This window comes from Penicillium roqueforti (assembly GCF_015533775.1).
Source record: "Penicillium roqueforti strain LCP96 04111 chromosome Unknown scaffold_03, whole genome shotgun sequence".
Lineage (NCBI taxonomy): Eukaryota > Fungi > Ascomycota > Eurotiomycetes > Eurotiales > Aspergillaceae > Penicillium > Penicillium roqueforti.
The window spans coordinates 668,693-691,664 of record NW_024067567.1 but is presented as its reverse complement, the minus strand read 5'-3'; the positions used below and the strand labels follow the sequence as shown (position 1 = coordinate 691,664).

General features: G+C 48.2%; 11 protein-coding genes across 11 annotated transcripts; 4 read left to right on the top strand and 7 right to left on the bottom strand.

Annotated features, from left to right (window-relative positions):
* Positions 1-4,050: 4,050 nt before the first annotated feature.
* On the top strand, positions 4,051-6,661 carry LCP9604111_2690 (putative PHD transcription factor; the record flags this gene model as incomplete). The annotated part of the gene is made up of 2 exons (XM_039070195.1): positions 4,051-5,641; positions 5,697-6,661. 2 exons carry the CDS (start codon positions 4,051-4,053, stop codon positions 6,659-6,661), a joined length of 2,556 nt encoding a protein of 851 aa, XP_038931442.1.
* Positions 6,662-6,948: 287 nt separating this feature from the next.
* LCP9604111_2689 (uncharacterized protein) lies at positions 6,949-8,026 on the bottom strand (the record flags this gene model as incomplete). Its single annotated transcript, XM_039070193.1, has 2 exons — positions 6,949-7,719; positions 7,781-8,026. The coding sequence occupies 2 exons, from the start codon at positions 8,024-8,026 to the stop codon at positions 6,949-6,951; spliced, it is 1,017 nt and encodes a 338-aa protein (XP_038931441.1).
* A 310-nt stretch (positions 8,027-8,336) lies between these two features.
* Positions 8,337-9,425, bottom strand: LCP9604111_2688 (F-box domain protein; the record flags this gene model as incomplete). Its single annotated transcript, XM_039070192.1, has 1 exon — positions 8,337-9,425. The coding sequence occupies one exon, from the start codon at positions 9,423-9,425 to the stop codon at positions 8,337-8,339; it is 1,089 nt and encodes a 362-aa protein (XP_038931440.1).
* Positions 9,426-10,269: 844 nt separating this feature from the next.
* On the top strand, positions 10,270-11,583 carry LCP9604111_2687 (cobalamin-independent methionine synthase II family protein; the record flags this gene model as incomplete). Its single annotated transcript, XM_039070191.1, has 3 exons — positions 10,270-10,489; positions 10,537-10,953; positions 11,012-11,583. The coding sequence occupies 3 exons, from the start codon at positions 10,270-10,272 to the stop codon at positions 11,581-11,583; spliced, it is 1,209 nt and encodes a 402-aa protein (XP_038931439.1).
* A 28-nt stretch (positions 11,584-11,611) lies between these two features.
* Positions 11,612-12,521, bottom strand: LCP9604111_2686 (uncharacterized protein; the record flags this gene model as incomplete). The annotated part of the gene is made up of 4 exons (XM_039070190.1): positions 11,612-11,619; positions 11,666-11,691; positions 11,855-12,417; positions 12,477-12,521. 4 exons carry the CDS (start codon positions 12,519-12,521, stop codon positions 11,612-11,614), a joined length of 642 nt encoding a protein of 213 aa, XP_038931438.1.
* Positions 12,522-12,674: 153 nt separating this feature from the next.
* LCP9604111_2685 (uncharacterized protein) lies at positions 12,675-13,905 on the bottom strand (the record flags this gene model as incomplete). The annotated part of the gene is made up of 2 exons (XM_039070189.1): positions 12,675-13,444; positions 13,497-13,905. 2 exons carry the CDS (start codon positions 13,903-13,905, stop codon positions 12,675-12,677), a joined length of 1,179 nt encoding a protein of 392 aa, XP_038931437.1.
* A 501-nt stretch (positions 13,906-14,406) lies between these two features.
* LCP9604111_2684 (Zn(II)2Cys6 transcription factor domain-containing protein) lies at positions 14,407-16,364 on the bottom strand (the record flags this gene model as incomplete). The annotated part of the gene is made up of 4 exons (XM_039070188.1): positions 14,407-15,071; positions 15,131-15,411; positions 15,461-16,144; positions 16,195-16,364. 4 exons carry the CDS (start codon positions 16,362-16,364, stop codon positions 14,407-14,409), a joined length of 1,800 nt encoding a protein of 599 aa, XP_038931436.1.
* A 229-nt stretch (positions 16,365-16,593) lies between these two features.
* On the top strand, positions 16,594-17,453 carry LCP9604111_2683 (SDR family oxidoreductase; the record flags this gene model as incomplete). Its single annotated transcript, XM_039070187.1, has 2 exons — positions 16,594-17,206; positions 17,263-17,453. 2 exons carry the CDS (start codon positions 16,594-16,596, stop codon positions 17,451-17,453), a joined length of 804 nt encoding a protein of 267 aa, XP_038931435.1.
* Positions 17,454-17,808: 355 nt separating this feature from the next.
* LCP9604111_2682 (uncharacterized protein) lies at positions 17,809-18,074 on the bottom strand (the record flags this gene model as incomplete). The annotated part of the gene is made up of 2 exons (XM_039070186.1): positions 17,809-17,966; positions 18,026-18,074. 2 exons carry the CDS (start codon positions 18,072-18,074, stop codon positions 17,809-17,811), a joined length of 207 nt encoding a protein of 68 aa, XP_038931434.1.
* A 702-nt stretch (positions 18,075-18,776) lies between these two features.
* On the bottom strand, positions 18,777-19,504 carry LCP9604111_2681 (ADP-ribosylation factor family protein; the record flags this gene model as incomplete). Its single annotated transcript, XM_039070185.1, has 4 exons — positions 18,777-18,818; positions 18,882-18,994; positions 19,050-19,355; positions 19,411-19,504. The coding sequence occupies 4 exons, from the start codon at positions 19,502-19,504 to the stop codon at positions 18,777-18,779; spliced, it is 555 nt and encodes a 184-aa protein (XP_038931433.1).
* A 1,064-nt stretch (positions 19,505-20,568) lies between these two features.
* Positions 20,569-22,957, top strand: ccg9 (putative trehalose synthase (Ccg-9); the record flags this gene model as incomplete). The annotated part of the gene is made up of 6 exons (XM_039070184.1): positions 20,569-20,673; positions 20,742-21,157; positions 21,213-21,488; positions 21,546-22,010; positions 22,069-22,178; positions 22,245-22,957. 6 exons carry the CDS (start codon positions 20,569-20,571, stop codon positions 22,955-22,957), a joined length of 2,085 nt encoding a protein of 694 aa, XP_038931432.1.
* Between the last annotated feature and the right edge of the window lie 15 nt (positions 22,958-22,972).

The window sequence follows — 22,972 nt, the reverse complement described above, 5'->3', positions numbered from 1 at the left end:
TGTATCTTGCACGGCGTGATGTGTCAGAACCTTTCTTCGGCGGAAGCATTGCATGACGTTTCTAGCTGTTTCTAATTCGTTGCGGTAGAACCTGCAGAGTTATGCACATGAATGGATATAGAGGACCTCGTTGGCCACGAAATTAAATTGCTTTTGTGGGGCTAAATGGGAGATCTCTGCAGAAGGAAAGTTCGGAAACTTTTACAATCTCAACGGTATCTGAACCTGCTGATCATCTCGTCTATATTGCATTATCGAATTGGCTATGGATACTAGATTTGCCGTTGCGGTGATACAAAGCAATCATAAGATCGTAGAATACCCATATAATGACTCTTTGTAGAGATACAACAAGCCCTTCTGTTGACTCTACCCCAGTGGAGTATATAAAAGTTGGATTGACGTAGTACGCCACAAACCACAGGTTCTACAGAATAGAATGCTCTAAATATCGTTGCAGACCGAACCTTTGAGATTTAAACTATGAGACTATCCGAGCTCTCCGCCCCCACGTTTTACGCTTGCGACATGCCCTCTTGGGTATCCTTTTAGTCGATCACCGACCACCGGAACCAATTGCTATATTCCGAATATCCGTTCTCCAAAAAAACAATTAAGATACGCCAATCCCATGCCATGGGCGGTAATAATCTATAAAACACTGATGGGTTATCAGGACTGGTTGCATATGTGGGGGACATCCTCTAGGCTGTTAGTATGCTCCAGAGTGCGCGCAGTGGCTTCAAAAATACTGTACTGGTCAAGACAGACTCTACCTAGGCGAACTTGCTTGAGCCACCATTCGGTGAGAGTTTCAGCGTGAGATAAAACTTGGCCGGCGTTCTCCCCGGGAATGCCTTTTACCGGCAATGAAAGGCAATAGAACCCTAAGCTATGCAAGGCACAATCACCAATGATGACATTTCCAATCTGGATCCTGCATAGTACAAGGTTCAGAATCTCCTCGTCGCTTTGTCCACCACACGACATACTCTCGGGCAAATGCGCTGTAACCCAGCAATAATCTGGCATGTCGTCGTGGGGATCTGCGATTCGGCCCCTGTCATTCATGAACACACTGGCTTGAAGTTTACAATCGGACGTCATCCTGTAAAATAGTAGAAAAGTCCTTCTTGATTGGCTGATTGGTGGTAAAAAAATAGCTCCCTGTGGATTATGAGAGAAACGTGAGGGAACCACGGCCTTCTATACGTTGGCAACCGAGACAATCTACAGTGGCCTTTGCCAGTCTTTGACAAAGCTCCATAACAATGAGGTCTTTCATAGCCTTATAGATCAAGTCTATATATGCTCGATTTCCACGGATTTGTCGACAAAGGCCTTGCTTGTTCTTTGTTATCTTATGACAGATGAGTATGGCATGGTTATTTAAGGATCTACCCGCTTTCATTTCATACTCATCCTTCAGGTTTCATTAATCCGTATCCACAGGGACAATAATACTATGATACTACTAGTCTAGATCGTACATCGGTCGTTCCGTAGATTTCTCTACTTTGTTGCCACTAAAGTCCCACAATGTGTATCCACAGGTTCGATAATGCCCAGAAGAAAGCAAATTAAGGTGTGTGGAAATTAGAGTGCACATTGCATAGGGCGGAATGTGATTATCTTCCGGTCTTGGAGTACTTTTCAGGTACAAGTAAGATTAACCCCCGCTGATCGTCGAGGACCACTATATTGTAGTTCGATCTGACCATAAAGCAAGGAAAGCCAACCCCATCGGTCTCAGACTTAGATAATCTAACGGTTTCGAAATAGGAAAGAGCAAACAAGTTACGTGGCATTGTATAAGAATCGACGCATATACTCCTTTTGGTCATGATCGCCTTGGTGCACCTGGACAAATTCCCGTTGAGAGGGCTTGATTGTTCGCTTTGTCAAATACTACTTCTATTTGACTACCGCACGTCTCTACTTTTTATACGCATGAGCATCTACATGACTAGACCCTTGGATAGTTACCCCTCTCTGCCCGAAATATCAGTCACCATCTTCCCAACCGGGTGCGACCATAGATTCTGCCATAATTTCTCTCAAACCTCCTGACATGTTGACGAGCATTGTAAATCGCGGTTTCGCTTTTTTCTCGATTCTGCAATGTCATCTGTATCGTCTCGTTCTCTTTAAAATACCTCTGCTCTTGAAGATTCGTCCTAGGTAATGTTCAGTGCTATAGAGGACCGTTAATGGGAAACAACCTCTAGGTATAGCGGACGAGACACAGGCAACGTCAGTCATGGAAGACCCTGGTGCCATAAATATCGATAACCTGGTCCGGTAAAAGGGCGTCTCAGAGGACCCATTTGGACTGTTATTTGCCGAAGCAAGCGATGGAAATCTACAGAACTACATCGACCAGCATCATACTAGCATTAATATATCTCTACGACTTAAATGGTACACACAAGCCGCGGAGGCGATCCAATTCATTTATCAGAAAGGTGTGATACACTCTGATCTTCGGCCTGAGAATTTTTTGCTGCACACTGTTGCCGGAAACGAGCTCGATCTTCTACTCTGTGACTTTGGGGGGTCAACAAATGGAGATATAGATGGTCGGCATCTCCCCGATGCCAGATTTTTCAATCCTTGCCTTCCGCCGGAATCGACGATAAGCACGGATATCTTCAGCCTAGGGTCCATCTACTATACGATAATGACTGGCCATTGGCCCTACAGGTCTCCAGGTCCATTCGAGTCTCTAGAGGAGATGGAGAAATACCAAGAATTGGTTGACGATCTATTTGCCTCTAAAAGGTACCCGCCGGTTGACGGACTGGCGGCTAGACCTGTGATACAAAGATGCTGGACAGGAGAATACTCCGATTTGAGAGCTCTCATTGAAGACCAGAGTTGGCAGTTTGAGAATGATACAATTTCAATGCACCCATAATACATGCGGTTCTACTGAGCCAAGACAATGCTATCTGAGCTAGCGCGTCATAATAAATGTCCTTTCAATGCCCTTTCGAGATGAGCCTACGGCCTCCTTATCGTAAACCTCTCTGTCAACCCAAGCTCGAATTCCGATGCTGGTCATGGAGCTGATTGACTATGGGTTCGTGCAGCCAGCCTCCTCTGTCTATTTGAGGCCATTGGGCTGGAATGCATTTGCTGTAGTTGCCCGATTCATGTATAGCTGGCTATACATAGTACTATTGAACATTTCTGGGGGCTTGAGCGCTCTTAGGTACCCTTTCAAAACAATTGCCAATTACTACACCTCTCAGAATCCAGCTGCAGCTTTCTGGTCTATATCTAAAGACGAAGGTGACCGCCGATATCAGATCTCGCACTCTTCCCTATATCGTTACCGGAATATAGAAGTGCCACAATGACATTCATAATCCTTTTTTTGAAGAGATCTCTGTTGAGGATACTAGTGGCAATCAAAGCTCCAAAGAGATTTCAACCAAAGATCTTACTCGTCCTAGGAAGTATCCGTGGAGGAACAGAAGTGAAGTGGGCGTCTGTCGCGTGTCTGGGATCTGCTCACCGCCTTCGCGCTCTTCGCGCCCAGTCCGCAACTCCGACAATGTCCAATCCAGACATCAAGGCGCTGGACATTGAACCAAGCTGGAATCGAGAATTCTATATGCCCAAGAGAATGTTTCAGATTGTTTAGTTCTCTCAATCACCACACAAGCACCCTCGGCGAAGACATTGGACCAGACCTCATCTCTTCGATCGGCGGTGGTATCGCAACCCTTCAACCCCGTGAGAATTCAACAGTCAACGCAAGACCACCAAAAGCACTTTCCCAATTGTATAAGTGGGATCGCACAGACCGGAAAAATCCCGAAAATTCATCTGCAAGACTCTACACCCTCGATACAATCCACATAATGTGTCCGCTCTCAGTGGAACTCATATCGGTTTAGTTTTGCCCGCGCGATCTTCGCTCGCATATTTGAACCTCGCAGGAGTCCACAAGCTTCATAGCTCACAATTACGAACGGGAATTAGTCGGGAGCTATCATCTCGACCCTCCGCCTAACACAGCTATCCGCTCCACTTGTGAAAGCCATGGCGGAGATGGAGGCGGCCGTCGGCGCAAACCACATGAACGGCTCCGCGACCAAAAAGTCCACAACCGACCCCTACGAAACCAACCCCGATCGCATTCCCAGCGATGACCTGTTTATCTCCCTGAGTGCGCAATACGGCCGCTACACACCCCGCGCCGACGATTTCACCCCTCGCTTTATGAACTGGTATCGGTCTGACCCGACCGTGAACTCTTTCTGGGAGAAGGTCGCGCAGAAATACTGTACCCCAGAATACTCACTAAATATTTCAGGTTCGAGGGAGGCATTCGCGGCTGGGAGTATAATTATCCGGGTTGACCGCGAACTGGCCGACGGAGCGGCGGCTGCGAGATACTCATCTGCTAATGCGAATGAACTGTTAGCCGCGCAGAAGGCAGAGGACTCGCTCAGAGAGATCGGAGTTGCAGTCCCAGTGGTATATTTTTGCGGGACGATTGAAGGGAGGAATGTGACAATCGAGTCGCGCATTGCTGGTGTCTCGCTGGAAGTTGCATGGAGGTATCTCGACACGGAACAGATCGAAGTCTTCAAAAATCAGTGTCGCCAGATCCTCCAACGGCTCGGGACAATCCATTCCCCCTCAGACGAACCATCCTATGTATGCCGTGAACTCAATTCGCAAATTCCCCCCTCTGTCGACACTCGCGAACGAGATATCCTATTTACAGACAAAACCAAGGAGGAAGAACTATCTTTGACACATAACAACCTCATTCCAAGCAATATTATTGTCCAGGATGATCGGGTGGTGGGGATTGCTGGCTGGCGACAATGCGGATATTTTGGCACTGTCAGAGCCGAGAAGGTCCATCGACTCTTCAGGGATCTTGGGCCTGCGTCTCAAAATGGCGTCGACACCTCCGAGAATGGAGTGACGTGGTCTGACCTCTATGATAATGCCTACGACCCCAGTAAAGGCACTCCGCTGGTCGCAAACCAAGATACACCCCTTCCGTCAGTCAAAACCGAGCCAACAAGCTCTACCCTCGACAAATTCCCAGCTAGCAACGACTTGGACACAAATTCACTAGGTCTAGATGGCACGAGCGACTACGCGACGTCCAAAACAGTGGCGAATCTCAAGCATGGGCTGACGTCGAGGGCGTCATCATCCGACCGGTCCTCCCCAGCAAATTCCGTCAAACCAGCAAACAAAAAGCCCACGACAAACACTAGCAAAAAGGGAACTGCGAAGAAGCCAGCCGCCAAGAAGCGCAAGGTAAATGACCCGGACGCAGACAGCCTTGATGGGCGGCGTTCGAACACACCTGTTTCCCGGGCCAGCAAAACACCTGCCAAGAAACAAAATTCTGTCTCGATCGCAGGGTCACCCGCTCCCGAAGAGAAGAAAAAGCCGCAGAAGAAGAAGAAAAAAGGGCCCAAACCACCTACTGCCCAGGAGAATGACGACTCCGACAGCTTCGATGAAAACGCGATCTTCTGTATTTGCCGCCGACCTGATAACCATACGTGGATGATCGGGTGTGACGGCGACTGTGATGACTGGTACCATGGGAAATGCGTCAATATTGATCCTCGAGATGCGGATTTGATTGAGCGGTATATCTGTAAATGCCCATGAGCGACGGATCTATTACATTCAAAACTGACTTTATACACTAGGCCCAAAGTGCGCAAGCGAAGGAAAGGGATGCACAACATGGAAACCGATGTGCCGTCTGATCGAGTGCCGGAAACCAGCGCGCGCTAAGACGAAGCCCCCGAGCAAATACTGCTGCGACGATCACGGCCGGGAATTCATGCGCCAACAGATTCAGCATCTTAAAAAACGTACCGGTCAGGCTAATGGTCTTTTTGAAGATTTGGGTAGTATGGGTGGCATTCTTACAGCTGGGGACTTGAAAGCTGCCGTTATGGGGGTGACATCCACACAAGAATTCCGAAAGCTCGGAGATCGCATCATCTCCCCACCACCACAGGTAGATGACAAAGAAACTGCTATGGCTGTGATCAAACCGGATTCAAATCCGCAGACCGGAAGATGGTTGGGAGTCGACGTCCATGCCAAGGGCTTGGAATATTCACCCGATGAGATTGCGAAGATCGAAAAGCTGCGCACGCAGCGTGAGGAGCTCCTTCATCGCAAGGAGATGCTTGCCGCACGCACAACGTTCGTCTCTCTTCTCAAACCCCGCGCCAAGGGCGTAGTAGAGAAACTGAAACAGCACGAGCCGAAGGGCGGATGGAAAGATATCTGTGGCTTTGACTCGCGGCTCTCGTGGTCCGACGAAGAATTCGATGAATGGCGACTCTCCGACGCTGGAAAGAAAGCTCTCGCGGAGGGAACAGCGGAAGCTTTGGCTGTGAGCTCCTCAGCTGGCACTGATGCAGACGGGGACACGGCGATGAACGGCGATGGCGACGATGATATTGCATTTTGGACGCGTGGCGTGTGCACTAAGAAGCGGTGCGAGAGACACAAGCAGTGGGTCAAAGTGCAGCAACAAGATATTCTCTTTGAGGAGGAAACGGCAGAGCGGGACCTCGCCAAGTGTGAGGAGGAAGCTCGGTCCGTGGTGGAGCGGGGTGTGATGAGACGATGGGCCGAGAAGGATAATCAGGCTTGAATGCCAAATGGATTTTCTCAAGGGTCTTCCATGGCCAGCCGGATTTCACAAAAGCTTGATACCCCTTGACAAAAAAAGCCTCATGGACTGGAGTTGGTATTTTGCAGATTATAACATAGCAGGATGGTACCTAGTGGCTGAGTTTTTGGGCCAATTGCATACAAAACGGCGCTTTGCGAGGGGATCTGTCATGTTTGAGAATAATTTTTTGTAAGAGTATGAACAATTGCATCGAGATCGATCAAGGTCAACTTTTTCTCACAGTGATATGATAAATGGTTTATCGTTCATTGCTCGTTCCATATTCCCCATTTGCCTAGACTCGTGCCAACTCGATCTTTGATCACTTCGACTATCTGAGCTCCCCTCAAATCAGAAACCAACAAATGGGTATCGATGCCTTGGTCTGACGTCTTCATGAGCAAGGTGGGGAACAAAGGGGGGATATCAGAATGGAAGACGGAGTGGATGCCATCTTCCAACGGCTGCCTCGTAGCATCATCTCCATAGGTAGTAGTATTTCCAGTCGAGGGTTGATTTTTATCCCATCCTGGATACATAGATCCCAGTCCATTAGTATTGACAAGAATGATCGAGAGATGAGAGGCGTGCACACGAGACAAATGCGTCAAGGTGCGAAGTGTAGCTGTCAGAACGGCTGCACCTCGAGCTGGGTTGGAGGCTCGAATTACTCCTTCGGCTAGAGTATCGAGACCTGCAATAATGAAGACAATGGGATTGCTGGTGGATGGGCTTGCCTCGGCCGATTTTCTCTGTTTTTCTCTATTATCTTGGATGTCGCGCAGCGCTTCCGAGACCTTACCGATGGCCTGTGCGGCATTGGGGAAGTTTTGTACAGGAAGTAACTGCACAGAGTCAAGTTTACGGATTGCATCATCTCTTGATAGACCAGGCTGGTCATGGGAAGAACACTGCAGCTCATTGAGTAGAGTCCTCGGGGCAAAAGCCTCGAAACTTCGTGGGTGGATAATGAACGCGCTCGGCTCAGATGATGGATGGATACTCCGCAGGTGATTTGTGAGAATGTATCGAGGGATCTATTGTAATACATGTATTAGTCTCATGGACAATTTCCGAGTGGTATTGAGTCGGTCATACCTCTCCGATATACTCATTGCTTTCGCTGCTTCTCATTCGCAGCCTGGAGAAGCCGAGGACAACCCCACACCGAAAGACCCCTTCCTTGGAGGATTGGATGCCCTGTTTCCAATCATTTTTGAGGTTCCAGTCACTTTTTGCGGTTGTCTCATTTGAAGGAGGAGCTTCACTTTCCGTTGACTCCGGCGGTCGGAGTAGAGAATCAGCAAGGACCGGAAATGCGGGCTCTGCCGAGTAAACATCCATTGTGCTTGCCATGATTCCGCGTATATACAGCCTTGTCCGGTTGTTACAGATCTGATATCAGGATATAAGTAGAAGAAGCGAAGAGTGAGCGGTGGGTGGAGACAAACGCGAAGGTGGATATTCCCCGATGTGGTCTAGCCTCATCCAGCCTATGAGCTTCCTCTTTTTGATCGACTCTACTTGAACGTTCAATTCATGTTGCTTAGATACTAGGAATACTATGTTGGTCTTGGCCATGAAGTAGAAATTGCATATATGGAAATTTTGATAGAGAACAAGATGCTCAAGGTACATTGCTGTAAATATATTATCAAGCTCGTTTCCATATTCCACGCCCATCATGTACCCAGCCACCGTCTCCAATGACATCGTCCAAAATGGCTAGCAGATCCTGCCGCATAGGCTCCACATGCAGGTCACCGCTCCTGAACTCTTTCAAACAGGGCAGATTATTCACAGTATACCCAACCAGGGAGTACGAGGTTGCGAGTTCCATCCATGGATCATTAGGGTCCATGGACCCTCGTTGTTCAAGCTCGGTAATATGATTATCCTGAGGGGGAGCCAGCTGCACATCAAGGCGTCGCAGGTGCCGCATTCTCACAACCGCATCCAGTACAATTTGCGAGTGATTGTAAAATGGAAACACAGCCGTGTAGGAAAAGTATGTGAGGCCATCTAAGAGGGCTGGCAGATTGGTCGGGCGTTGAAGCGTACGAGTTGAATCACGTATCCCACTTGTGCCCCATTCTGTAAGAACCGATGGGACACATGAAAGGAAGTACTCGTAGTGGTTGTATGCTTTCAGAGAAGATGACTCGTTAAAAGTCATCGATGTCCAAGCTCGTGATGCTAGAAGACTAGTACAAGGCTGCAGGTCAGGCAGGTGGGATGGGTCCCGAGGTGTGCACTCTCGTTCCAAAACCAAGATCTGTAGGGGCATATCAAATGCCCAGTGGTGTCCATCATTGATCGGGGTAGCTAGAGTGTTTCCAATGAAGACTGGCGGCCCTATTACTAGAACACGACAAGGATCCAAATAGCGGAGGACTCGGCGCCACCAAAATGGATCGATCTGATGATCTGGGTTTTCATCCGCAATCGCAACAAGAGACTTCACATATTGACAGAGGTCTGATTTGACCATAAACGATTGGAAGTTGGGTTCATCATGGAGCTTGAGTCGGACGTAACTGAACAGTTTCGGTCTCACAAGTTGAGATAGGCGCCGTGAGCACAGTTCGAAATGCTTGAGGTCTTTTGTTGGAGACTGGGTGAGTTGCAAACTGGGTGCATGATGTAGTTGTCCGAATGATGGTGGCTCCGTGGATAAGTAGGAGATAATCTGGTCTAGGAGCTCATTGGGGAGAAGTTCTAATGGAGATGCCGGCACAGACATGCCGAATTGCTCATGTCGAGGACCTCGCCCCACATTACTATGAACAATTGGATATCCAGTACCCCGTACTGCCCAATGTAACAGTATACCAAGAGTGCACTAGTCGACTAAGATGGGGGTAGTCGTCGGCTGAGGGGATGAAAGTGAAGTGCCGGGCTTCCCCACTCCACTGGCTCCACTGAACTCTTTGTAATCGGTGACTCAGCGGATGGTCTTTCGAATGGTTTTTGAAAATGAGAGTTATTATAGATGTGTGGGCTCCTTTAGAAAGGAATATCAGGGTGTTAGACAAACATATACAATTAAAGGGACTACGAGTATAAAAAAACTTATAGAAGCGTGCAACCTCGTGGTCCGTGCACTATAATAGATTCGAGACATGTCCGATACGCAAGAGTATTAGGATGGTATTAGGGCATGAAGATAGTATTAGGTGGGTGTATTAGCATTAGAATAGTCGGAATGACGTGGAACAATGGCACTGTCCGATTGCCAAGGATCCCCCCTGTACTTACAGAACAATTGCTTCTTGAAATGACCCAACAAGGAAATCAGCATAGAATCTACTCCGTACAAACAGGGGAAACCCACAGAGTCACCAAATTGTGGAGAGCCTCAGCGTTTTGCTGTGGGGCATGTCTATCATGGCTGGATACGATGTAGAGCACCTCACATGAGATGCAATGGCAATGTCATGCCCCTCTTTTGATTTATCCGTTTCACAAACTTCCCTTGCTTTCTTCTCATGTTCATTTTCTCAGTAGATCTCTAAAGTAAGATACTGTAGCATCTTATAAGAACAACGCTCATCGTCTCTCGCAGTTATCTATATACTCCCTTCACAATGGCTCCTCAACTTCACCAGCGTCCTCCTTTCCGCGCAGAGCATTTGGGCTCTCTCTTACGTCCACACCAGCTTCTGGAAACCAAGCTCGCGTATGAGGCTGGCAAGATCCCCGAATCTCAACTGACTGCTTGCGAGGACAAGGAGATTAAAGCTATCGTTGAGATTCAACAAGAGCTTGGCTATGCCGCTATGTCTGATGGCGAGTACCGCCGTCACAGTAAGAGATCCGGAGAGCCATTGGGTGAGTGAAGTTGACAGATATAGTGTTCTGGGGTACTTTCTTCCCCGGTTTGGACGGCTTCGAGGAGGTCAACAATGTCGATGTGGATGACTTCCGTCCCTATGCCCCCGATATCGCCGCATTTCTAGAGGCCGGCCACAAGCCCGGTGAGAGCGTCATTTGTACCGGCGAGATCAAGCACGTCGGTAGTACCTATGTCGACCAATTCAAGTACCTCGCTAGCCAGGTCCCTGCCAACGAGGTCGGAAACCTAAAGATCACTCTTGCCGCGCCTAACTGGTACCACTTGCGCTACCGCGAGGGCAAGGCTTATCCCAAGTCTGTATACACCAACGACGAGGATTACTTTGGCGACATCGCCAAGGCCTACCAAGCCGAGCTTCAGATCCTGTATGAGGCCGGTTGCCGTAATGTCCAATTCGATGACCCCAACCTAGCTTGTAAGATGTACCTACCCATCCAGCCAATATCGATTGACGAAACTAACCTTCCACCAAGACTTCTGCTCCGATAAGTTCCTCACTGGCTTCAAGGAAGACCCTTTGAATGTGTACTCCGCCGATACCATGTTCGAGAAGTATATCAAGCAGTACAATGACTGCTTCACAAACCTGCCCGCCGACATGCACGTCGGTGTTCACCTATGCCGCGGTAACTTTGTCGGCAGCCGCCACTTCTCCGAGGGTGGCTACGACCGTATCGCCATCAAGCTCTTCCAAGAACTGAACGTCCACACCTACTACCTCGAGTACGACACCCCCCGCGCCGGTGGTTTCGAGCCGCTCAAGTTCCTGCCCACTCACAAGAACATCATTCTGGGTGTTGTCACTAGCAAGTTCGCCAAGCTGGAGGATAAGGAGGATATGAAGAAGCGAGTCATCGATGCTGCTAAGTTCATCGCTGAGGGTAACAACATCTCCCTCGATGCTGCGCTTAACCAGGTCGGTGTTAGCCCGCAGTGTGGTTTTGCTTCCCATCGTGAGGGCAATGCCATCGACTGGGATGGTATGATCAACAAGCTGCAGCTGGTCCGGGATATTGCGAACGATATCTGGCCCAACCAGGCTTGAACTTGGTTTTTAAGAGTAAACAATAAAATCACTTTTCTGTCCGTTTTTAGTTCTAAATTCTGCACGGAGCTTTTTAACATACCTTGGATGAATGTTTTAAATAGTTGTCTGAACGAGCATTTGCTATCTTTATTCTTGAATATGGTTAACGCTTTTTTGAAGTCCGATTCTCTGTCCTCGTCTCATTGTAACACAAGAAGCAACAACGGTCTCTGTCTGCTTACATGAAGCGCGAGGAGCAGCACTAGCTTTTGATGCCCCCCGATCTCACACAGGCTGCATCAGGGACCTTGCCACTTCAAGCTTTTGAGGCATAACAATCTTCTCCTTAACCAGTCTAGCGATCACACGCACAGTCCACCCCTGGCAATTCTCCGTAACAGATTTCCGATTCTCCGCTTGGGGAGGAAGCTCCTCCTCCGCAGCCTGTTTCACCAGCTTGGCTACTCTGGCCTGGTCTTCCGACACAACAGCCAGGGTGTAGATGTTGGCAGTGAAGCCAGCGTCAACGACATTGATCTTATCAGTCGACGGGTCGTACTTCATATCCTGTGCATCCCCCGTGACTTGGTACACATATCCGTAGTCCGGCTCGTTTTCGTCGGCAAGGAAGAGTGCCCAATGGTTGGGCTCTCCGGGGGCTTGTTCTTCTTGGACGAGATAGAGATAGAGATGGGGATTTTCGGCCGGTGGCTTCAACTCCTCGGGGTTGGAAGTGTCCTCAGTCCAATCCTGCGCACCCCGCTTCCTAAAGAATGTGCGGCCGTCGACCTCGCACACTTCTCTGAGACCCCTTGTCTTGATGGGAGTCCCCGGCGGAGGAAAGACGCTCGTCTAGGCGAATGGGGTATTAATATCCTGTTTCCTATGGGTATGAGCCGTTTTATTGATACCTGCTGTAAAATCTGCCGCATAGTGTCGATTTGGTCGAAGTTCATTTTGCTGGTTTTGCGAAAGTAGTGGTCAGTGTAGTGTGGTAGTTACCCAGGTAGATATCGTCAGATGACGAAACCAATCAAACACAACAAATATGCAGGGATCATTGCCTTTAAACACGAGTCATTCAGGCACCGTTGAAGAATATCATTGATTCAATCAGTCTCAGAGCTATTTCCTTGCACAACAGCCCCAAGGAACTCTTCTTCCGAGTCCAGTGATTCTTGGTATACAGTCATCATTTTTTCTTTTCCCTTGCCTTCTATTGGCTCTTTTGGGTCTGCTGTATGTCTTGAATTAAGCTCTTCAACCAATTTTTCGAGACCCTCTCCTATACCCCTTAGATTTTGCAGGTCCTCAAACACCATAGTCTCTTTTGCTTCTTTCTCCCATTTATCCAGCTCACTTCTTTTGATGCGTATTTCTTTGAGTTGCACGAGCAACCTACCTTCTAGGAGATCTTTGCTGCGTTTGAGCTCTTCGATTGTTGATCGGATTTCTCTTCGGAGTAGCATAACTTTCTCAGATCGGAGTGAATCATTCAGAGCTTCGAGAAAGATCTGAGCATTTTCGGCAAGTCGCTCAATGCCAGCTGCAGTCTTTCGAAGTCTGTGGACGGCCGAGTGCCTCAGCTCCCGAAGGAGGCTGATGACCTCATCTAATGGCCTCGTCAAATTTTCCTTCAGCCGTGTGGAATGCCGACAAAATAACTTGGTCCATTGGGTAAGCTCTACAGCCTCTGTACAGTCCCAGCCGTGTTCTTTCAAGATTTGGGGAAAGTCCTGCTGAGCGAACTCGAAGCAACCTTCCTCCAAAAGTCTTTGAATGGCTGTCAGGACAACATGTTGACCACGGTAGTGTATGTACACTGGGTAGAGCGATGGAACTGCAGGAGTTCTGTCCGAATTTAGGCTCGCAGGATGTACTGGGTTGGGTCAGCGCTCGATGCAGAGGAACTCACGACAATCAAAGCTCACCTTCAGTCTCCACGTCTGTTTCCCGTTGATGAGTAGCCCGAGGGACAATTGCATCTTCTCCTGTCGTCTCTCTCTGGGAAATTTTTTGAACTGTGTTTGCCTCATCTCTCGCTGCTTCCGCCTCCGAAGCTTCCCTTTCGGCGCTTTGAGTAGGCGAAACATCGAACAACTCTGGGAAGCGAATTTTGGCTTCCAGTGTAGAGTCAAACACCCGATTCTCCAAGAGCTTCTTGGCAACGTTGCTGGTTCGGTCGACGTTGTACTCCCGCAGAATATCTGCCAATGCGGTTTTGTTCTGTTCTATCAATCCTTTGACTGTCTTCAATTTTCGCACCTGAGAGTTCGAGTCACGAAAGATATGCTGGCATGCGAGGTAAACCAACCTCTCATCAGGGTCATTTCCTGCCATGACGTAGCAGAAGCTTGTTGTGTCCTAAATATTTGCCTAAGTGCCAATTAGCGAATATTTATAAACAGTAGTTTGCTGGAATTTCTGTGATGTAGACGCAAGCAGCGTCTCCAATCAGTGGAATACACCTGAAATTGTAACCTTGGAGGCACCTTCGCCTCTTCAACCAGTGTTATAATGAGACTGTCTGCTATGCTTTTTGGGAGGTCTTTTCACTTGATCTCAGGGCTGTCTTAACATTGTTCTTCCGTGTTTGGAACTCCAGGAATGCTTAGTTGGACACAATACCCGCAACCAACCGTTTATCTTCAGCATCTTGGCCTACGCACCGAGACCGATCGCAGGATCACGGTGCATTATATAACCGTCGAATTTTTGATTGCTTTCATCATTATTTTTATAAATCTCAAGAATGACAATGCACATATTCCAAGCAAATAGACCGAAGCTAGTTTACATTGTATACTTGCATGGTGCTTCATGAAGAACGTATCGGCTAGACTAGCTAGTACTAGTAATTTCAGTGAAACTTCTCAGAAGAGAATCCCACTGAATGTCATCAATGGGGAATATGCCGTCCAAGTCGCCATATATCGACGGCCAAACTGTAGGTGCCATAGCAACATCATTGGGAGGAACTTCCCCCATAGACACATCCGGCCTTGCATCCTGAGATAGCGCATTTTCAATGATATTTCTGACTTGGTGGGGATAAATTCGAGCAAGCTGCCGCATTTTATTGCAGAGACTGCCCACAACATCTGTCTCTTTTTCTGCAGTAGACATGCCCTCAAACCTCACATCCAACGTGTTGGCAAGCTCTGTGACAAGACTGGGGTAATCTGCCATATCGATAACAGCCTGGGCTTGGGATTCGGTGGAAGAGTCAATAGGACCAGTAATGAGATTGAGCAGGGTAAATACTAAAGTGGGAATGTAGCCCACTCCAATACATAAACGAGCACTTGTCGATATTGTCATTTGACTGATTTCTGATATTCGCAAATTTCTGATCGTGTGAATGAGCTCTTTGCTCCGTTGAATCATATTCATTAACATGGTGATGCGGACTGCGTGGGTAGATTCCATAGTCCACAGTTCTTCTCGAAGACATAGTTCCTCAAGGCGTACCTCAATGTACTTGAGTTCTGTGCGTATTGCATTCTCTGCAGAGATCGGTTAATCCCAGCCAATCATATAACTTCAAATAAGGTCCCTGACATACCCGTTGACGAAGGAATCCCGGCGAGGTCTTTCTCCACGGATGCTTTCAAGTTATTGAACTGTTGCAGCAGACAGCCATGCATGACCTGGGCTTGTACTGTTCCACCGCTTGGCTGTATCGAAGCATGGACGTCATCCAATGTTGCCAAAAATGATTGTATGTGAATGAACGGTGCGATCCATCGATCTGAAATTTGCTCGGTTGATGATAAATTCCGAGTGCACCTATCGATTTGAATATCTCGGCTCATGCTAGTTAGCCGACCGAGACTTCCATGGAGGCTGAGATGCAGTTAGTTAGAGCTGCATCTACCAGTGCAGACAGTCTCACCTAGAAGACAGCCAATATGTGCCAAGTAATGCCCGCTGCTCATCTAGAGTTAAATTGGTCTTTTTGTGTAGCCCCAAATCCTGTGAAATAGAAACAACAAATTGAATCAACAGCAGAAGCCGCGGGTGATGTTTCTCCCCAGGATATGAGTACCATGCGCTGTGAACAAGCAGACCACGGAGTAATTCGAGGTTTCTCTCAGATCGTGCCACGATTCTCATGGTGACATGCTTCATAATTTCATCCGCGACAATCTTGCGAAGAGGGGACGCACTGCCGATAGTGGCAGCTACAATGCACAAAAAGAGGAAAGGCTGTGTACGCCTCAGACTTTCAGCCGTCTCACCGCGTCCAAGCAGAACAAAAGGAAATTTAGGAATAAAGTCAAGCTGGAAACTCGAAACTAAGCGCTCAGCCTCGGCTTCGCTCAAAATACCCCGATCAACGATAGTCGGCTGGCCCTCCATCGCAGAGGTAGTAGGCGGATCGGGACCGTGTGACGGATCTTGAGCAGCAGCATGCAGCGCGTCGATGTCTACCGAATCCAAGTCCGGGTCATGACTAGAGGCCGAGTCGTGGGTGGGCGGGTTGAGAGTATCGGACGGGGTCATCACGGTGCGTTGGGTCAAGGTAGCCAGCTGTGACATCAGTTGGTCGACCTTCTTCTCCAGTACATCCACACGGCTGCATCCGTTATTAATAAAACTAGCGCTTTTTGTTTTGGGACGAATCACCTTGGTGCAACCTTGTGCTTTCGCTTCGTCTGCGGGAGGTCAAGGTACGTGCATGCCTTGCCCAAACGAGCGCACCGTTGGCACAGGTCAGCAGCCTGCGGTGTACATTTCGCCTTAGCGGCCGTGCAGGCCACACAGGCTCTTCTTTTGACAGGGACTGTGGCGCTCATGATGTCGCTGCGGGAAACGGAGCGGCCGATCAAGATGTATAAGCCGATTGCTGAGCAATCGGAGGGGGAAACGGGAGGACCGGAGCGTCCGGTCGGCGCCGATTTGTAATAATCCATAGATTCACCGAAGTATATAACACGAGTCAATGTCGAATATCGAAATAGAATCATCAGCATAGCAACTTATTCCAAGTAATCACTGGATATAGTTCAATCAATTCAATAAAAAATGGCCTCATACGCAATCACCGGAGCCTCCAAGGGCATTGGCCTCGAATACGTGCGTCAACTCGCCGCCAACAAAGACAACACAGTCCTGGCTATTGTGCGCAATCCCGAGTCGCAAGGAATTTCTGAGCTTGCCACCAGACATCCCAATGTCCATGCTATTAAGGGCGACGTCACAGACCCAAAGTCCATTCTCGATGCCGCTTCGGCCGCAGCTGCCATCACAGGCGGGAAGCTTGATGTTCTCATCCACAACTCGAACGCCGTTGATATGGCTGCCATGGGCCTCAATCCGTCCCAAATTCCCTTCGATGCTGAAGCCACTCGGAAGATTTTTGAGCCATCGCTTAGCACAGGGGTTTATGGAGGTCTATGGGCGACCAATGCCTTCCTTCCCCTGATCGAGAAGGGCACCCAGAAGAAGATTGTACATATCTCCAGCGCCATGGCGGACTTGGATCTCATCATCAAGTCAGGAGTCAGCTACGCTGTCGCGTACTCCGTCTCGAAAGCTGGAATGAATGTGCAAGTTGCCAAGTACGCAGCGGAGCTTGCGCCTAAAGGAATCAAGGTGCTTGCTTTGAGCCCTGGATGGGTTGATACGTGGGAAGGCGGTAAGGAGTCATATATGCCACTGCATTAGAGATAAAATCTAACAGCCTTGCAACAGAGAAACCGGCCGAATTAATTCAAGCGCTTGCCGGTATGCTGTCGCAGTTTCAGGCAGTGGAGCCAGGACTCACGGGGCAAATCCAGCCCGAGGAAAGTGTTCGAAAGGGTCTTCAAGTAATTGAGAAGCTGGATGCTGAATCTAGCGGCTTGTTCTTGAGTCAGAATGGAAACCAGACAAACTGGTTCTGAGCACTGATGAGCTGTATCAGTGGATGTACAGTCATATTCGAAATCAGTTTTATCTCCACCCTCTTGTGACTTGATTCCCGAACCCTAACTCCAGACACGCTGATCTACATTCTGTCGATCCCCAATTCCAAGAATAGAGATTTTATTTTACATGACGCGGGTGGGACCCCATGTACGGAGTATATTACAAGACAGAAATCCAACCAAGATATACAGGTGGTCTAAACCTCGATGTAGCAAATTGATGCTACAATGGCTTATACTGGAATTCTGGAAACCTCTAGACAAAGCAATTCAGCTCAATTTAGTATGCTAAGTCAATATACATCTCCCACCGGCATGGAAAGACATCGGTTTACTCCGCCGGTCCCTCGATGTTTCTCTCCTTTATGGAGGAGGTCTTGTGGGTGTGCAAGTTCTCTATCGTATAGCGTGTCTCCTCATCTGACGAACTGCGGCCCCCCAGGATTTCACGAACGAGTCCGACGCTCATGCTGGTTCTGGATTGCGGGCCTATTGGACTTTGTTAGACAGTGGTTCATTTGGACATGCATATAAAGGGTGCATCATACCGCCGACCGGCTTGTAATTGACCTTGTCTCCTTCTTTGAAATGAGGCATTGCTGTTGGTTGCAGGCGTGTGGAATTGGATATTCCGAGAACATGTATTGGGTTGTACAAATTTGCGTGAACAGGTAGAGTCTTCCGTATTTGCAGACAGAAAGAGTGCAACAGTCAACCGAAACTGTCATTATATTTATATTGGCTCATGATGGGGAAAGGAGTTCCGCTATCGTCATATTGAGGTAACTGGAGAAACGAGCTGACTGGGTTGGAATTGATGGCTATATGAACATCTAGATCTATTGCGGAGGTAGGCTCCGTGGAAACGACAGCACCCGAATCTGATAACGCACTTCAATCAGAAGTATGTCATTTGTTTATAATTTTTTAGGACCAATGCCAGAACTTGTCTATCTTGTCTCCGCTGTAGCCAATCATGTGCATAAGGGAGCGCATCCACAAAAGGGTATACAAACAATAAGAACGCTAGATGAAGAGCAAAATGAATTAAAGTATTAAATTGGACCCAACAAGCCCATATAAGAACAGAGGGGATATCATAGAAGTGAAGATAAACAATGGTAAACGCAACGAGATAACGAGGCCAACAAAAGAAAAACAAAAACAAAAAGCCCAAATGCTGCATGGTCTTGTCATCAGAACACGGACATGAAGAGAAAAGAGAAAACACTTGAGAATGCGAGATGTTGTACATCGAAGCTGCTCTATGAGCGCCTCTCGAAATCACAGCAGTGTATCTTATTTCTGGGGCTGGGTCTTGACATTGTTTGAGAGCCAGGCCTAGTAAGAAATAGCATGGTTAGATTGACGTTTCCAAAGAGATAGGTCAGCGATACGACTTACAAGACCCTCGAAAATACCTGTTCCATCTGTTGCAACACTGGGCGCAACGTACCACAACTTGTCCTTGAGCTTAGTCAATTGAAGCTGCTGAGTAACTTCCTCCGGGCTTAAGTCTAGGGGTGGGTCAGCGGACATATTCATCGGATTCCAGAGACAGGAGATACGCACGGCCAGGAACATCTTGCTTGTTGGCGAATACCAGAAGCAGAGCATCCTTCATTTCACGGTCGTTGATAATCTTGTGCAGTTCCGAGCGAGCCTCCTCCACGCGTGCTGTATCGCTGGAGTCAACCACGAAGATCAATCCTTGTGTACCGGAATAGTAGTGTCTCCAGAGCGGTCGGATCTTGTCCTGACCACCGACATCCCAAACGTTGAACTTGACGTTCTTATAGGTCACGCTCTCGACGTTGAATCCGACGGTAGGAATAGTAGTCACGTCCTGGTTGCTGAGTTTAAGTTTGTATAGAATTGCTGAAGAAATGTTAGCCAATCGTGTCCGGGGTCTCTATCTAAGGAGGAATCGTACTAGTTTTTCCAGCAGCATCCAAGCCCAACATGAGAATACGCATTTCCTTGGTACCGAAGATCTTTCCCATCATCTTAGAGACTTGTCCACCCATTTTTGCGGGATTTGACGCGGTGTCGGGCGTGCTCAGGAGCTGTTTGGCGGAATATCAACAATTGCGACCCGCCTTGTGTATTGCGGGTTTCGAATAGAGATTGAAAGGCACCGGACGTTTCCGTGCAAAGTGGCTTCGATTGAGATGACTTCGTCAACGAAAGGACAGGAAAAGGAGAAAAGTAGGTGTGTTGGTGCGTGAAGACCTTCAATCCAATTTCCCTGAGGCGGGGGAACCTAGAAAAGGGGCTTGGGCTGAGCTTACTCATCATCTCCTCTCCACGAGGTCCACGGGGGCAGTTTCATCCTCTCGGCTTTGGTTTCATGTATATCAAATCATTCTCGAACTTGTTTCATTCATGATTATACCCATTCCATGGACAATATATTCAGATATCTATCAAAACACTTCGATGTCATTAAATCGTAAGAACCGTGGTTGTGATCTTCCTCATCCACGGCGGTATTACTCCGACAGTATATATATCTTCCCTTTCCTTCATCAAGCACTAATTGCGAACAAATGTCATTTGATCAGGATATAATGCCAATTCTAACAATCAAAGGCCTTCTTAAGCGCCTATTTAACCTAATCAACACGCACCTCCGCCATATATAGCAGCATGCATCTGATATCGGAGCCTCTAGGTATATACTGGCCTATCTCCCCAACAAATACATTGGCGGTTTGGCCGAGTGGTCTAAGGGGATTGACTAGAAGTTCTAGAAATCAAATCTGTTCGTCGGCGCATGCAGCTGTCTTTGTTTCTTTTTCTTTAGCTTTCTCGAGATAGAATCGGAACTAACGGTTTCCTAAATATAGTGCAGCATGTCACCTCGCTTATAAGATACTTCGTACTCGATGACAATTACACTTCTACTATTTATGTACACATCCGAGTATTCTATAAGGTAACCATGGATAGGTTTGAAATAGTTCGAGAAGGTGAATTGGCGTTACGTCATGATTAAATGAAGTCATTCGTCAACTTCATGGATATGGCTGATAGCTACTTCTTTGATTATTTCTTGGATAAATTCAGTTGCTTAGAATTTCTAAGAATCATGCCCGGCGAAGGACAATCGTTCGAACGCCATGCCTCAGTCACACAGCAGCGTCGACTCGCGCTACAGTACAAGCGTAACGCTTGGTTAGGGCCACCGTCGGATGTATGAATGTCTCCGAAGTAGCAGTAAAAGCCACTTCTCGAAATTCTCAATACTAATAGGAATACTAGGCTATCTACGCCGGTATCTCTAGCAACTTTCATGATTACCATACGTCAACTATAGCGATCGCAATCCGCGATACCACATATTTACTAGACTTCCTCCAGAAGCAGTTCTCACCCGATCAAGCCTCTACAGAGGAGGCCACCGACTTCATCATTTCCGAGCTGAAGGCATATTCTATGAATCATCTGGAGAAAATTATTGGGATAGCAATGCCTGAACATGTTGCAAATCACTGCACTCGACTGTGCCCTCGCCTTTGGGCGGAGCTCGACATCATTCCCTTGGTCTTGTCGAACGCAACACTAATAGACAGAGTCAACATCGGACAGGTTAGCGAGACCCGAGACCCGGGATCTAATGGATGGAGTGAGAAGACGATCGACGAGCAGGCTGAATCCATGGCGCGAAAAGGTGTTAGGTTAGTTGGTCCCGCTCAATGCCATAAAGGAGCCATTGGGTCTAAGTGCGCGCAGGCTATTTGGACCGGACAACATGCCCCTGCTACAAGTGGGCTTCTTCGGGCTTGTGGAAGTAGACACAGCCTACCATGTGCAAATGGCGGATCTGAGCGATTTTCAGAAAACCGTCTCGGATAGAACTTGGTCCGCGATGCAGCACTATGCCAATGAATTGAAAGAACGCAATACCAAAGTGGCATTTTTCAGCTCCACGCCTCAGGGTGGTGGTGTGGCTTTGATGCGGCATGCTCTCTTGCGATTTTCACATTGTCTGGGTACCAACATTAAATGGTGTGTCTGTGCCGGTATCTGTGTCTTGAAATATGAAGCCTAACTCAATTATTGTAGGTACGTCCCGAAACCACGCCCGGGCGTCTTCCGAGTGACCAAAACAAACCACAATATCCTGCAAGGTGTCGCCGATCAAGATGACCGCTTAACACCAGAGAACAAGAAACTCCTGACGGAGTGGATTGAGGAGAATACCAGGCGATACTGGACCCGACCAGGCGGACCTTTACTTTCACCAGCAGAGGGCGGCGCAGATGTCGTAATCGTCGACGATCCCCAGATGCCAGGCATCATTCCCATCGCAAAGAGACTAGCTCCAAATCGACCAGTTATATTTCGAAGCCACATTCAAATTCGAAGTGACCTGGTTGCAATATCTGGCTCTCCACAGGCAGAGGCCTGGGAATACCTGTGGGATAGTATTAAACAAGCAGACTGTTTTATCAGTCACCCTGTGAGCGCATTCGTGCCACGGAATGTGCCCCCAGAGATAGTAGGCTATATGCCTGCATCAACTGACTGGTAAGGGCCGAAGTCCGATAATCTGCTTGCATCTGTCATCTCACTGACCGGGACATAGGCTGGACGGGCTGAACAAAACCATGCGCGACTGGGACATCGCGTACTATGGCCGCATCTTCAATACAGGCTGTCACAACTCGGATATGCCAACTATCCAATGGCCCGAGGGTTAGTACCTGAACCAGAACTAGTTATGATGATCACATTCCACGGTGAAAGCTAACACGAGGATAGACTCATATATCGTCCAGATCGCGCGGTTCGACCCGTCAAAAGGCATCGTGGATGTGTTAGTTTCGTACGAGAAATTTTACAACAAACTAGTAGCCGAAGCGCCTGATATGCACCCTCCCAAACTAGTGATTTGTGGAGACCGCTCAGTAGATGATCCCGACGGAGGGCGGATCTACGACGATGTAGTCGACTACCTGGACAAAAGAGTCCCAGATATCCGCCATCTGATCTGCGCGATGCGGGTGCGGCCCTGCGACCGAATCCTGAACGCCATTCTCTCCAAGGCGACTATCGCACTGCAACTATCTACATCCGAAGGTTTCGAGGTAAAAGTCTCCGAGGCAATCCACAAAGGCAAACCAGTAATCGCCACGCGTGCCGGCGGCATCCCGTTGCAGGTGACGCACGGGAAGAATGGGTTCTTGGTTGATGTTGGCGATACCGATGCTGTGGCGCAGCGCTTGTTTGAGCTCTGGACAAATCACGATCTGTATACCCGCATGTCGGAATACGGCATGCAAAATGTAAGTGATGAAGTGAGTACCGTGGGAAATGCTCTCGCCTGGCTCTATCTCTCTTCCAAGTTGCCGTATGGACCTGTTCTGCCCAATGGACGTTGGATCGAGGATATGGCGTTTGAAGAGATTGGTCTCCCTAACAAGAACGACGATTTGCGGCTCAAACGCGCAGTCCAGGTGGAGAATATGGGTTAGTTGTACTTTTTTGTT